Source organism: Mucor velutinosus, assembly GCF_035048745.1.
Source record: "Mucor velutinosus strain NIH1002 chromosome Unknown tig00000268, whole genome shotgun sequence".
Classification (NCBI taxonomy): Eukaryota; Fungi; Mucoromycota; class Mucoromycetes; order Mucorales; family Mucoraceae; genus Mucor; species Mucor velutinosus.
The window spans coordinates 432,783-447,360 of NW_027041917.1; the positions used below are offsets into that span (position 1 = coordinate 432,783).

Sequence of the window (14,578 nt, forward strand, 5' to 3'; positions counted from 1 at the left end):
TGAGAAAGAAGCAGAGTAATATAGCTTGATTTTATACAGCACGCCTCTTCAGGCACCTCATGCCCTGTCCAAATATGTAGGATTCCATAGAATACAAATATGCGATACTTGGCAGCTAGGCAGTTTGTGCTACATAATTAGAGTGTAGTACAAACTGATCAAGCTTTGAAATCTCAGAATGCGCATTGTTGCATGAGTTTCAAGCTACCGTGTTTCCCGGATCTTGCTTTAGAAGGTCAATAAAACTAACGGCTGAGCCAGCGGCGTTCAGGCAGAATATAGTAGTTTTGGCGCTGGGTGATGAGCCACTCGCCATTAATTCTGAGATGAGATGAGATCCATACATACGGATACTGCCATCTTGAGCAATCGATGTTTATCATAAAACATGGCATGATGTTGAGTTGTGTATCGGCTTTTAGTAAATCTTAGCTTCTAGGCTTTTAGATCAGTGCAACAAACATGCAACGTGTATATATTGTACAAAGCCTGATGTATTTGTCATGTTAAAAGGTGTTTATTGAATGTGCAAAGCTTTAAGCATTGGTTTTAAGACTAACTCTGGAAGAACGATCCTTTGGTACAGCAAAACCAAGCTTGCCATGGTCAAAATCATGTACCAGATAAAAGTAGCGCAGAAAATCTTGACCCAGCATCATGTTACCTGCTTCAGATTCTTCTGCTCCAAGTGTCCATTGACATCCACACGTGTCCTTCTTTTTAACAAAAGCACTGATGGGGATATCCAGATAAAGAGGGTTAGGGTCAGCCACAGCGTCGGGCTTCTCATGGCTATGCGAGATTTGAAGGCGTAGATAGATGTCTGACTGCAGATAACTACAATCAATGTCCCAATCTTCCCCTACTGGATCTTTGGTGGCACCCGTAATTAGTTTGAACATCTCCTTGGTATAGCTGGCATAGAAGAAGGAGTATGTTGTACCCGTGTCAAAATCAAAAGCAATGTTGGGAGCAGTTTTGTTCTTGTCAGCAAAACTCCATTCCTTGATGGCATTGGTGGCATTTGAGGAGGGCTGGCTCGCTGCTTGGGTTACATTTAGTAAATGATCATCTTGGAGATGACTAGCAGCATCTCTAAAAAGGCTAAAGCCTTCAACATACAACGCGTACTCTTCAGGCAATCCAGAAGCTGCCAACATGGTAGAAACAAATTCAGGCTGCTCTTTGATATGCTCCATTTCATAATCACCTATGAGAATATGACCATTGGAATCACCATGTTTTGTCTCGGATCCTAGATACATGGAGAACATGCCCTTGGAAATAAGCCCTTGCTTCTTCATGTTGCTCAGAGGCGTGTCGTAAAAACGCTCTACGATTTTGGTATCTGTACCAACGATGCGGGTATCGATGTTGCTGGGATAGCCTAATCCAAACATGCCAATGCTATTGGTATCCTTATTTTCATCATAATGCAGTACCCCGATAGCCTCATCTACCGAAACGAACTCTTGGTTCTTGATCTGGATGGATCCTACTGTAATCACATCTGTGCCCATATAGCCTACAATAAAGGAATTATCAAGATACAGATAGTAGACCTGCTTTAAAGAAGACTGGTAAGATGAGGAGCTGATTTCTTGGTTAAACCTTGAGGGGCGACATTGCTCTTCAGGACAGCCATTGCCGTAAACCCACATAACATTGCTATAGTGTGTAATATTTAGAATTTTGATTCACAATGCATGCTTTTTGAATATGCATATCACAGACCTTCCCGTGTCCAGCATAAAGTAGAACTTTTGAGGTGGATCACTTGTACCAATGCCAACCTCAATGAGATACTCGGTTGTGTCGTAGTAGAGTGCCCCTTTCCAGGTTTTATTATCTTCAACCCGGAACCTCTTAGAAGAGTTGCGAGTATCATAATCATCAGGTACATAGACTCTCTTTTGGCGAGAGATCAACGGAAGAGAGATAGCAGCCGGTGATGGTGGAGGACTGATAGGAGAGGCAGATGTAAGATGACAGAAAGTCAAAGTGGCAATGCAGCTTAATGCTTTATACAGTAATTGTACCATGCTACAGAAAAAGCTTGTTAAAGTTGACACAAGTCTCTCAGAATGGTCTTTTTATATAACTGACATGGAGGCAGACCTTGTGCTCGGTAACACACATGTAACGATCACAGTTAGCCTCAACGATGTCCGCACAACAGGAAACTCAATTTGTATCTATCCCAGAAGCCATGTGGATTATTTACTGTTACGCCATGCAAGGCTTTTCACTTGTTTTTTTTTATGTATCTCGCCGATAGTCGATATACATGTACACTGCAGACATGATCATGCCATTTTGAAACGAGAACTTTGCCCCACAAACGACATGCACTGGTTCAACGCACCCGGTAAAAAGAGCAGAGTTATAGGGGCTTTGAGTGATTGTTGTTTGGCGATACACGAATGGCTATTTATTGGCTCTCATTTGCTGCTACCTCTTTGACTTGGCGAGGTCGTTGTTGTACTTTCGTTACATGAGGGCTCAGATCTTTTATTTCTGCTCGTTGCTTTTACTCGCAATGTGGTATCCTTTGTTATTATATAACAATAAAGAGTGTCAATTACATCTTGAAAGCGGCATTTGGACAGACTTTGATTAATACCGACTTGATTTTGATGTAGAACTTGTTATTAATGCAAAAAAAAAACCCCCCGTACAGGCACACACAGCCTGTTGGTAGTGCCTCTCACCACCCAAAAATATGCAACATTTGGACATATGTTTGCTGTAATATCTCGTGTTAAAGACCGTTTTAGACCGTCAAACGAGCACCAAACAATTGCTCTCATCTGGCAGTTACTTCCTGACACCTTTGCTCAGCTTTTTTGGGGACCAAAAAAACATGGGCAAAACTCGACCAAAAAGCATGAGGTACCCCTCATGGCTTTCATCGAAAATCAAACGATCGCGTTTTTGACCTTGAATAGGAAGACTTTTACTATGGTATATCTTGAATCAAAATGTTTCTATCGATCCAACGTAGCCCCTGAAATCATCTTTGCGGAATTTTGATATGTAAAATCTCGAGTTTTTAGCCAAAGACCTCATTTTATACTTTCTGAAATTGCTCGATAAGTTTACTCAAAAAAGCTTGTATGATTAGCACCATTGGATGCGCTTTGAAAAGTGCTTTAAAAACCCATTAGGAAGTACTTTTTTTTGTAGGGGAGACGAGCTCCAGGTTTTATTTAAAGTCCTTTAAATGTCATACTGAGGGATAGAAAAGACTGTTGGTGGACCCAATGTCTGCAATGAAGGGGAATAAGATATTTTTGAATTAAGTTGGGAAAGAAATCTACTACTAATAAGGTGCGACTCCTAGAGCCAATACAGTCTTGCGGAAATCGTCAAAATATAGATAATGGATAAGAATACAAAACACCAAACGAGGACATCAGTACTACGTCAAAAAATCAAACAACTTGCGTTCACCAGGATTTGAACCGGGGATCCTCCCGTTGGCATACGGGAGTTCTACCACTTCGCCCTACCACCAGGGGCACCCATTAGGAAGTACGGGGTGATCATTACGCTTTCTATAATCAAAACTGGCAAAATAGATCAAACAAGTCGAAATTGAACACGATAAGGCCAATCTGAAGCAGAACATGAGCGGAAATTTAATTGCTTTTGGCGGTGGCGGCCACCACTACGATTACCATAGTAGTAGCTGGTTTCTCTAATAATAATGATGGTTTCAATCGATGTGTGTGGAGCTAATATAATAACGGGAAATTACGAATCAAAAAGGACTATAGTCTAGGCTGGTCACTTGACTGCATAGATAAATTTTTGGATCAAATAACAGGTTTGCAACGAGCCATCATAGGCATTTATTGTAATGAGAGGTTAAATGATCATTGGATATTGTACAAGCTAAGATAAACACATCTGAAGAGGGGGGGGGGGTATTCATTGAAAGAGCCATCCACCAACAGTATCTCGAAGGATGTCTCTCTTTCGCTTGCCTCCACCAGCAGCATCACCATCTCTTGTGCCCTCCTGCTGCTCGCCTGCTCCACTAGTTGCTAACAAATCACCCAGCTTCCATTGTTTTGTAGCATTCTGTAACAATCCATGCCATCCCTTATCTGACTGATGACGACTGCTTGCGTTCTGGTCTTGGTTGTTGTTGGTAGCACTTAATTGAGCCAAGGCAATTTGACTAGGTGTGTCTGCGTCCAGCTTTCTCCATACTGTCAAGACATCACCGATGTTCTCTGCAGGGCTTAAGCTCAATGCCATGGACAAGACATCTAATCGGCGGCTGACATCGTCAAATGCTTCTACTTTGCCTAAATTGAAGCAAATCTGCCATGCGGATTGATTCGCCTCGTCATAGTACTGCTTGTTGTGATGCTTTGTGGTGTCCTTATTAGTGGCCTCCATGGTCGTGATTTGACAGAGTCTGTAGGATGCCAAATAATCTCCTTCCACAAGAGCTGCACTTGCCAACATGGCCAATGTCTTTACCTTGGCAAGCAAATCGTTTCCAAAACCCAACTTACGCACCAATTCCAACACTTGCTCATGTCGTTGATACATGCCAGTTCGATTGTTGATCAGTTTTGAGATGAGTTCCAGTCTGTTGTGTGATTGTCTAATTTGAATGGGCATAAGAGTGATGCCAGGACGGTCTTGCACCTTGTATTCGTGGATGAGGCTATGCGTTGCTTCAATGAGATCCATTTCCTTTCTGATTTCAGTGGTGGGAGGAAGGATTTTGAGACATTCCCAAGCTTGCTTCATGCTGCCAGAGTTCATATTACCAGAGGTGGCGTTATCAAAGAATTCGCGTTCGGCATCAATCACCAAATGTTCCGCTTTTGTAATGTCCATGATCTTGTTGGATCCCAAGATAAGTTCCTTTGCCAATTTGAATCCTACATTGGGTCATATTTATCGTTAGTCCACGTGTGTCTACTTGTAAGTACGAGCTTTTACTTACGACCACATCTCAATAACGAACTAAAGAATATCTCTAGGATTTCCGCAGGATCCAATTTTCCAAACACGCCTTGACCATCCCCTTTCAAACGAAGCATGTCATCCAACAGTTCACGCCAGTCATCATCACGATCAAACTTGACACCGCCGCTTTCGACACCGCCCGCAGCTTGAGAAGACATGCGCACACATAATTGACGTTGTGCTTCCACTGATTGATCCTCTAAATACCATCTCAAAGGCACACTAGCATTGTATCTTGCCAAGGTTTCAGCAGAGCCCAAGTGGTTCTGCAACGTATCCATCATTTGAGTCAATCCGAAAGCGCCCACTGTTTGAAGCGCCATAAAAATGGCCATGGCTGATGTTGCGTTGGGTATCATAGCTGCCATATCTGTGGGGTCATTGGATGTGTCATCAATCTCATCGAATATAGGCAAGCACTCAAATAAACGCACCAGGTACTCCATGGATCCATTGCCAGAATAGACAATGGCCAACACCAGTCGAGACAAGTCCAAATCATCCTTGATAATGCGGTCTTCTACAGCAATGGTAGGTTTGGAATGTTCAAACACCACACAACACCAGTCTAAATGAGCATCCACCACAGCAGGATCCAGCAGCCAGCGGTAAAGCAGAAACTCTTTTTTGGTGTGGTCATCCTCCTCCTTATGGTCACTGCTGTATTTTCTCTTCTTTGCCACTGCTATCCAAGGTAATGCTAGTCTCAACATGTCATCCACAATGTTTGCTGCGTCTGTTGTGCTTAGTAGTCCCTCCAAGATGTCGTAACTTGACATGCGACGAAATCTTTCCAAATCCACATAGGCTTCCTCTCGATCCAATGTTGCTTTTGCGCGATAGATATACTTGCAAAGCCATTCGTATTCTGACACTTGGGTATCAATACCAGAGACACCCATCACACGTGCATATCGACAAATCTCCAACGCATTGCTACTCAGGCCAATGGCATCAGCAGCATGAGCACGCTCCATGTACCAGTCTGCAATGACAGAAGCTGATGTAGGGTACGTGGTCGTCTCTATGCCTCCTTTCAATCGATCCAGATACTCTGCTTCTTCTGGCACTTGTACATGAATCAACGCTTGCATCCAATCTTGCTCCACTACGTCCTTTTGATCTCGCCATGGCTCTTCCGGCCAAGTATCTTCATGGTCATGTGTGACGTGAGGTAAATCAAACGAGGTAAAGTCTGCTGTTTCTGGGATTTGAGATAGGATAAAGAGACGGTGTGGAAGCACATCGCTGCCGTGGTGCATAAAGATGGCGTCTAGAGCGACATGGTTTTCCGAGCGAGCGTACTCGATGGCTTGAGCAATCAAATTGCTGTCTCGAAACTGGCTGTACGCTGTTGCAAATGAAGCGTTGCCGGTTTGCTGGTGCGTGGTGGATGAAAGACTAGGCCACATCTTGTTGAATGTATTAAGGCGATCCTTGTATTTCAAAAGCAATGCTCGGCATCTCAACAGGGTCTTGTCTTGTGCTGTCAAGTTGTGTGCTGCTTTGGGTGTATCGAGCTTCTTGTCGTTGATGATGGGGGTGGTGAGTGCCTTGATACGTGCTTCAGCAATGTCAAGGATTTGTTGCTGCACTTTAGGTTCATTGATACAGACCTCAAGACATTGGCCGATTACCCACGCATCATCCTGAATCAGGCTCAAGAGGTCGACATCTTTCGGTTGCAATTGAGAACCGCGTTCTATAATGCGTTTTGTCCATTGGGCTTTGTAGACGAGGCCCTTGTCCAGTTGCAAATCATCTGCTAAATCAAGTGCAGCCTGAAAGTTGCCTTGGTTGAGGTGGATAAGAAAGTCTCTCGTGGTAGGTTCTGTCATAGTCAGTGTTGTTGCTGAGAGAAGAAGAGAGAAACAGAGACATCAGATGAAGATGGAGCATTAATCAATGGACATTGCTTCCCGCCATGATTGGATGACCACATGTATAGTTGTGACTCTTGGGCTTGCCTTCCTCAAATAACCAACAATGGAAAAGCAATGAAAATTGTTTATTCATTTCATTACAAGCATTCAAATGAGTAGTTCAGACATTCGCGATATTTTACAGATTGATGCTGCAGCAGAACCAGCACAAAAGAAGCAAAAAGTAGCAGAAAAGAGACCTGGTGAGTAAAGGGGAGTGGATGAAAGAGAGCAACACGCTTGTAGAGGTCTTCTGAAAGCTTACACTTGGGCCTGTAGATGGTATCAGTCGAGAATTGTATTCGTTAATAGGTGGCGCACCACCCGTTGCCTTTGTCAAGCCAACTTACAAGGCAAAATATCAGACAAAGAAAAAGGCAACGCCATGGTATGCCCAGTGTGTGTAGATGCCAGTTTGATACTGACACATGGAATAGGGTCTATCAGCCATTTACAAACCCTGCTAGAGCAGATGATCTAGTCCTGAATCACTGGGTCAAATCAAACGAAGCAAATGAAGGCAAGTTGCAGTCTACACTGAAGACATACCATGACATACACACACATATCTAATGACCTTTCTAGACTACGCCTTTGCCAAATTCAACAAAGTGATTGACATCATTGAATACACAGACGATGATTACGAAAAGTACCTCACAGACACAGATTGGAGCAAAGAAGAGACAGACTACCTGTTCAGCCTGTGTCGCCAATACGACCTTCGATTTCCAGTGATTGAAGACAGATATCAGTTCAACAAGGCGAGAACCATGGAGGATTTGAAGGATCGATACTACTCCGTTTACAGAAAACTAATCTTGCAAGGCAAATATCAATCAGGCGAGTACGTCTCAGATCGACAATCATTAGCAGCGCAGTACAATTTCGACAAGGCCAGAGAGGTGGAGAGAAAGAACGCACTCATCATGCTGTTCCATCGCACCAAGGAGCAAGTGGAGGAGGAAGAAGCCCTGTTTGTGGAGGCCAAACGTATCGAGCAAAATGAGGCGAAATTAGCCAAAGAAAGAGAGAGTCTGCTGAATTCACTGCAGTTGGAGCAAATCCAGCAAATGCCATCCACGCCTAATACTCCCCATTCCCTCAACAGCCCGGGCATAACATCATCATCGCCCGGAGGAATCGGAATCACGGGTGGTACAGCAGGTGGAAGCGACTTAAAGGTGAGTTGTTTTATGAAAAAGGAGGGGGGGTAAATCGAATGATGTTTTTGCCCATTGATGCTTACACGTCATGACATGTAGAAAAAGAAAAAGTCGATTCACGACGATAGCAAAAAGGGTCGCAAGCTCTCGAGCGCTTCCTCGTCTCATCATCTCATGGATGGTAACGTATATCGTGAGGCAGCACAAACATTAATTGAATTAATCAAACTTTTTCCTTGTTTAGTGGATGCTCATGAAAACAAGGAAAAGAAGCTTACACCAGGTGTATATATTCGAAGCCAGAAACTGCCTATTGTGAAGCCTACTATGCAACCTAAGGTGATTAAAGTACTGGAGGAATTAGGGATTGGTAAGATGGTAGTTTGATGAGATGGTGCTCTTTGTATTAACCTCATGCACACTCTCTGCTAGGCCCAAGACCTATCATGCCTACTCAAAAGATTTGCCTCAAATTTGAAAAACTACAAAATGCCATCCTCAACATGTTTGAACTCAAGAAAGTAGTAGATAAAACTGAAGTTGAACACAAGGTTAAGGTAACTCAAATGGAGAAGTTTTTTTTTTTTTTTTTTTGTGAGGTTGCAAATGATGATAATGCTTTTAAACAAATAGAAACGATCTGGTAGTAACGCAGGATCATCCAGTGGACATCGAGAGAAGAGAAGAAAATAAAAAAAAAGCAGCTTACGATCTCTTCCACTCATGTACATACACACTGGCTGGCTCACATACACACTAACTACAAATAAAGTAGTATCACAAAATATAAATGGAATTAAACAGTTTTTCCCTTTTTCCTTTCTTTTCATTACTTTTTATTTCAATTTTTACATGTCCATTAAAGAAGTACATTTTCCAAAGGCTTTAAACATCATCAGACCCTCTTCTCCCTTAATACAACGCCATGACTCTTCCTATTCTTCATCCACCGCTTCAACGTCTTCTTCACCATCCACGCTCTCCAACACCTCATTCACAAATCACACCAATCCTACTATAGTCAACCCCTCCAACTTTAGCTATTTTCAGAATAATTGGGCTTCGTTGAAATCAACTAATACGGTCGGGGTGAATCCGCATCGATTTCTACAACGGCCAAGAAGTAATTCCAACTTGTCAAAATCGACGTTTTTCTCTGCATTATCACCTTCATCTCAGGAAAATCAACAGGAGGATGATGAAGATGATATAAACAGCAGTATTGATGGGGTGGATGAAACAGAGGATGAAGAGGAGGAAGAGGAGGAAGAGGAGGAAGAGGAAGAAGAGGATGAAGAGGATGAAGAGGAAGAAGAAGAAGAAGAGGAACCGGAAGTCAAAGTAGTGGCCAAGATCAAGCATGGCACGATTATGAATGGCAAGGGAGAGTTTGTCAATAAGGGCAGCAACATGACAGAAGAAAGCGCATGGCTAGACGAAGCAAGAGCGAATCGAAAGGTGAGTACCGCTGAGTGTATCACTGTTTTTGTGTATTGATGTCCAAAATATAATAGATTGCCGATCTCGAGATTGAGAAGGCATCATTGTTGGTGTTAAATACGACTTTGGAAGCTAAACTGCGACAACAAACAGCACAGATTGTCGAGCTGCAGAAACGATTACAAATGTAAAATACTCGACATGTTATTAATAAATTTCATGTAAGGCTCATGTACACCATGTTTAATAGGAATGAAGGGCCCCTGACACCCGTATCAGACAAGCACGTGGAAGATGTAAGTGAAATGTATATATTCTTTGTATGTGACATGTCCCACTCATTCATTGTATGTCTAGTTTCTGTTTGATGATGATGAGACGACGGTGGTGCAGCAGCAGCAAGAGGATCAAGAGATTGAAAATGACCAAGTATTTCAGCGTATCAAATCCATGCTGGAGGGCCTGATTTTACAGGCTGAAGTTGCATTACTTCAAAAGACAAACAAATCGGGGAAAGTGTTGCAAGATTACAGCCATGGCTCTGCTTCCATGGAGAAGCAATTCCATGTGCAAGGTAAGCATAGTGTGCTGAACTAATTGCCGAGAATAATGACTCAACATGCTTTTGTTACCATTAGAAACATTACACAAACTAACAGTAAAAACTTCACCTTCATCCATCGTCGATATGCACAACAACCATTACACACCCACCAAGAGAGCATCGTCTCCTTTCCGACGTGTGTCAGATGCTTCCTCAGTATCATCAAGAGGCTCATCTACCAGTAGCGTCAAAATGTCTCGAAATTTATCTCGTCAATCATCACCTCCCATCTTGGTATCATCACCCAGACCTTTCAGCCCTCCACCACAACAGCAATCACAGAAGAGAGCTTCTTCTCCTCGTCATACATCTCATGTGCGTAAAGATCTCGAGAAACCTAAATGGCATTTCTAAGACACACAAGGCACCTTGATCTCACTCTTATGCTTTTATACAACACAACAACATGTCAATTTCAATATAAGCCAACAACAACATCAACGACACAGTGTTATACATACTTATATACCCCCCGCCTTTCTATGACCCCCAAAAAATACACAAACGATCATTTACTACCAACAACACTCATTTACATTTATATCTGTCATCCCATGTATACTTGATAGAAGATGATAACCATGTAGCATTACTATTACCTTTTTCAGTGTATCATAACAACAACAACAACAACAACAACATTTTCACATTCCATTCCCTTTTCTGCCATACCCCACTTTCTTTGTCCAACATGAATAAAATTAACACTTTAGTAGGAAACACACATCACTGCGGATTCGTCATTGCAGAAAAAAGCGGATGGGTTTTTTTTTAATGAGCCACATGCTGTGTTTAGCTATTTTTCATGCTAGATGTCTGGTGCCTGAATATCAACTCAAACCTGACATTGCTGCAGAGGTACTCTTTGGTTCCTGACAGGGACGATTCATGGCGATGCTATATATAGCGGCTATTGCATTACTGCAGGTTGTAGAGAAGCAAGCAATGCTGGTGCTCCAGAACTATCATCCTACATCAGAACAGTAGGAGTTGATACACCAATCGTAAGTTGCATAAATGACACGATAAATGTGCTTCACATTATTTGCTGAACTCAAATTGCGCTCTAGCAAATGTGCAATGAAAAACTCTAGATGGCTCAAAAAGAACTCGTCAACAAACATCAATAACAGAAAAGCCTCGTATTCTTTCGAGTTTCACAATCATGCACAGCCTTGAAATGAGATTTCTTTATTTTACAAAATGTTATTTTACATGCTTTGATATGAATTCGATGCGGTGTTTATCATTTACTCTTGCTTTCCAGGGGCAACGCTTTGAAGGGGCCAGCTATAGTTGGCATTGGAGCGATCGTAACCATACTTTTTCATGAAATCATCCAATTCAGCAGGACCTCTTGAACCGTACTTGTAGTTGGATAGCTTGATGTCTTCGTGATGTGCATCAATCTTGTGCAACAAGGGAGTAAAGATCTTCCAAGCAGCTTCCAATTCATCATCACGGACAAAGTTACTGTGGTCGTTTCTCAGGACATCCAAGATCAAGGATTCATAGGCATCAGGGATAGCCAAGTCGGTATAACGGCTGTGGTAGGTCAAATCGAGTTCAGTCTGAATGGTTTGATAAGAGAGACCAGGCTGCTTGTTGTTAAACTTGATATACACAGCCTCATCGGGTTGAACACGCATCACAAGCTCATTACGAGCAGCGTTCTTGTAAAGAGATCCAGCAACGTTACGGAACTGAATACGCACCTCCACCTTGGCTTCGTTCAATGCCTTACCAGCCTTCAACACAAATGGAACACCTTCCCAGCGCTCGTTTTGAATAAACAAGACGAGAGCAGCAAAAGTAGGAGTCAAACTATCCTTGTTCTTGATGGTCTCATCGTCGAGATAACTGGGCTTACCATTAGCAGCAACGTATTGGCCGAGAAGAGCATCATTGACAGAGATAGGAGGAATGCACTTGAGCACCTTGACCTTTTCGTCACGAATGGCTTCAGCATCAGTGGAGATGGGGCGTTCCATAGCAATCAAAGATAACACCTGCAACAGATGGTTTTGCATGACATCACGAATGATACCAAATTCATCAAAGTAGCCACCACGTCCCTCGGTACCAAAGGGCTCCTTGAATGTGATTTGAATATTGTCAATGTTGGAGCGGTTCCAGATTTGAGAAAAGAAGATGTTGGCAAATCTGACCATCATGACGTTCTTGACCATTTCTTTACCGAGGTAATGATCGATACGGAACGTCTGATAGTGGGGTGTATTAGTAACCATATTCAAAGATCCAGGCATCCATTCCCTTCTTCTTCTTCTCCTCCTCCTTCTCCTCCCCTGCCTCCTCACACACACACAAGTCTTAATTTACCTCCTCTTCTGTGAAACAAGCACCCAATTCCTTTGCAAGATGTGCAGAAGACTCGCTGTCTTCACCAAAAGGCTTCTCAACCACAATACGGTTAAGACCTTCCTTTGCATAAACGTTCTTCTTCAAACCCTTGGCAACAGGGATAAAGACAGAAGGAGGCAAAGCCATGTAAAAGACACGGTGTCTTCTACCAACCTCAATCTTGCGCTCCTCTTCGCATTCATGGACAGCCTTGTCCAATTTGATAAAGGATTCATCTTCATCGTATTGGCCAGGCAAATAGGACAAAATGGATTTGAACTCCTCCAATTGTTTTTCATGATCCTTTGACTTGATGTAATGAGTAACACGATCGATGAATTGATCATGGTCCATCTTGGTACGAGCATAACCAACGATACGAGTGTTGCCAGGCAAGAAGCCGTTTCTGAATAACCCAAACAAAGCAGGGAAGGTCTTCTTCTTTGCCAAATCACCCGAGGCACCCAATACTATATATATATACCATAAGCGGGAAAATAGATTAATATTTCGGGAAATGTAAACTGGGTGATGGTGATATGATAGACGCGTAATAAAGCATTATGCACTTGCTCACTCTAGAGTAACTTACCAATGATGGTGACAGCACCGTGGAGCTCCTCACACACTTGTTGACGCATTTGTTCGATAGGATCCATGGTTGCAAAGTTGTTTAAATGTTACTGAAATTTGAAAAACGTAGAATAAAAGATATAAAAAAAAAAAAGAGAGAAAGGAAAAGAGAGAATTGAATAGGAAAATATGGCTCCTTTTATTTTGTTATCCATGCTATATCGCAATGTTTATGTAAGCGGTAGGCTAAAGTCCTACAGGAAAGTACGGGTTGTATATGATATCAACATGAAATTAGTAATATTTGAAACCTAAAAATCAGCTACACAACATGCGGGGCCATTTAATTGAACCATTTCAAACTGTACAGCAGCCCGTTGATGAATAACGTCTTTATCATATTCCAGCCTGTAAAAGCCTCGCTTTCGCTTGTTGAATTCTTAGTAAGCGTCGTCTTCTAGATTACAACATGTATCTCTGTACAACGCATTACGATATTTGACCAAAAACAGTGTGATAAAGACAGGTCAATGCCGCTGGTTGCCTCATATCTTTATCCCCCGCAATCTAAATGGGTCTCGATAGAGTTTCGGGACATGGTACATCTTTTTACTGTTATATCCTGTCCTATTTAATATAAAATGCTGGGTTGCACACGGATGAAATAGCAAGTAAATGGATCATCTCTATCCAACGCTAGGGTCAAACTATCGATACGTTGATGCAATGTAAAAGCGAAAGCTTTCGGCTTGACGATGGCGGCGACAAAGCCTAGCTTCAAGCTGTCCTAAAATATTTACCCATGGTTTACACTACTACTCTTGTGGATGACACATCTCAATACATTTTGATTTCAATTCAGATGAATAATTCGGATAAAACAGTGCGTGTTTTTCCTTCAGTAATGCAAATTAGCTCTAAATAGTTATCCTCGCTTCGAGTTTGAACCAAAATAACAAGGGCAACGTCTTGATTGCTTGTTATTTCACCCTGTGTATCGTGAAATGACCAGGAGCAATGAAAATCTCACTAAATGAATATCAATTTCTGCATCTTTCCTGGTTTCTATCAAGAGGACATCAATTTAAACATAATCTGAGAGACGTTATACATAGGATTCCATTGCCCTTTGCAAGTTGCTTTTTTGGATATGTACAAGCCAAAGAAATGTTTGCGTGTTGTGCCTGAAAGTAGGAACAAGGATATTTCGATCAGCTTTGCGAAAAGCAAAGGCTTACCATGATCAGCTAGTTGCCAAGTAGCGCAGCCCTACATTTTGAACTGAACAGAAGCCTGTTATAAGTATTGAGCCTGTCAATGGCTACGCCATGGCCCTAGGTGAAGTGAATTCGGCTTTGCGCCATATCAAGCGTATCAAATACTCAAGATGCATTACATGCAAGAATAATAAAAACATATGAATATACACCAGAATGTCGCTCTTGAATAACGGTAAGAGTCATCCGTAACGGCCTGTAACTGTAAATGTGACACTTCCACGATGCTCAAAGACTGAGGAT

At 42.2% G+C, this 14,578-nt stretch overlaps 5 protein-coding genes across 5 annotated transcripts; 2 read left to right on the forward strand and 3 right to left on the reverse strand.

Annotated features, from left to right (window-relative positions):
* Positions 1–536: 536 nt before the first annotated feature.
* Positions 537–2,042, reverse strand: ATC70_003909 (uncharacterized protein; the record flags this gene model as incomplete). The annotated part of the gene is made up of 2 exons (XM_064823264.1): positions 537–1,668; positions 1,735–2,042. The coding sequence occupies 2 exons, from the start codon at positions 2,040–2,042 to the stop codon at positions 537–539; spliced, it is 1,440 nt and encodes a 479-aa protein (XP_064678576.1).
* A 1,891-nt stretch (positions 2,043–3,933) lies between these two features.
* Positions 3,934–6,830, reverse strand: ATC70_003910 (uncharacterized protein; the record flags this gene model as incomplete). The annotated part of the gene is made up of 2 exons (XM_064823265.1): positions 3,934–4,904; positions 4,970–6,830. The coding sequence occupies 2 exons, from the start codon at positions 6,828–6,830 to the stop codon at positions 3,934–3,936; spliced, it is 2,832 nt and encodes a 943-aa protein (XP_064678577.1).
* A 196-nt stretch (positions 6,831–7,026) lies between these two features.
* On the forward strand, positions 7,027–8,773 carry KRE5_2 (killer toxin resistant protein; the record flags this gene model as incomplete). Its single annotated transcript, XM_064823266.1, has 8 exons — positions 7,027–7,117; positions 7,194–7,302; positions 7,352–7,434; positions 7,500–8,098; positions 8,180–8,261; positions 8,325–8,450; positions 8,513–8,637; positions 8,714–8,773. 8 exons carry the CDS (start codon positions 7,027–7,029, stop codon positions 8,771–8,773), a joined length of 1,275 nt encoding a protein of 424 aa, XP_064678578.1.
* A 159-nt stretch (positions 8,774–8,932) lies between these two features.
* On the forward strand, positions 8,933–10,478 carry ATC70_003912 (uncharacterized protein; the record flags this gene model as incomplete). Its single annotated transcript, XM_064823267.1, has 5 exons — positions 8,933–9,538; positions 9,595–9,707; positions 9,771–9,816; positions 9,878–10,094; positions 10,159–10,478. The coding sequence occupies 5 exons, from the start codon at positions 8,933–8,935 to the stop codon at positions 10,476–10,478; spliced, it is 1,302 nt and encodes a 433-aa protein (XP_064678579.1).
* Positions 10,479–11,374: 896 nt separating this feature from the next.
* ATC70_003913 (uncharacterized protein) lies at positions 11,375–13,144 on the reverse strand (the record flags this gene model as incomplete). The annotated part of the gene is made up of 3 exons (XM_064823268.1): positions 11,375–12,346; positions 12,465–12,955; positions 13,078–13,144. 3 exons carry the CDS (start codon positions 13,142–13,144, stop codon positions 11,375–11,377), a joined length of 1,530 nt encoding a protein of 509 aa, XP_064678580.1.
* Between the last annotated feature and the right edge of the window lie 1,434 nt (positions 13,145–14,578).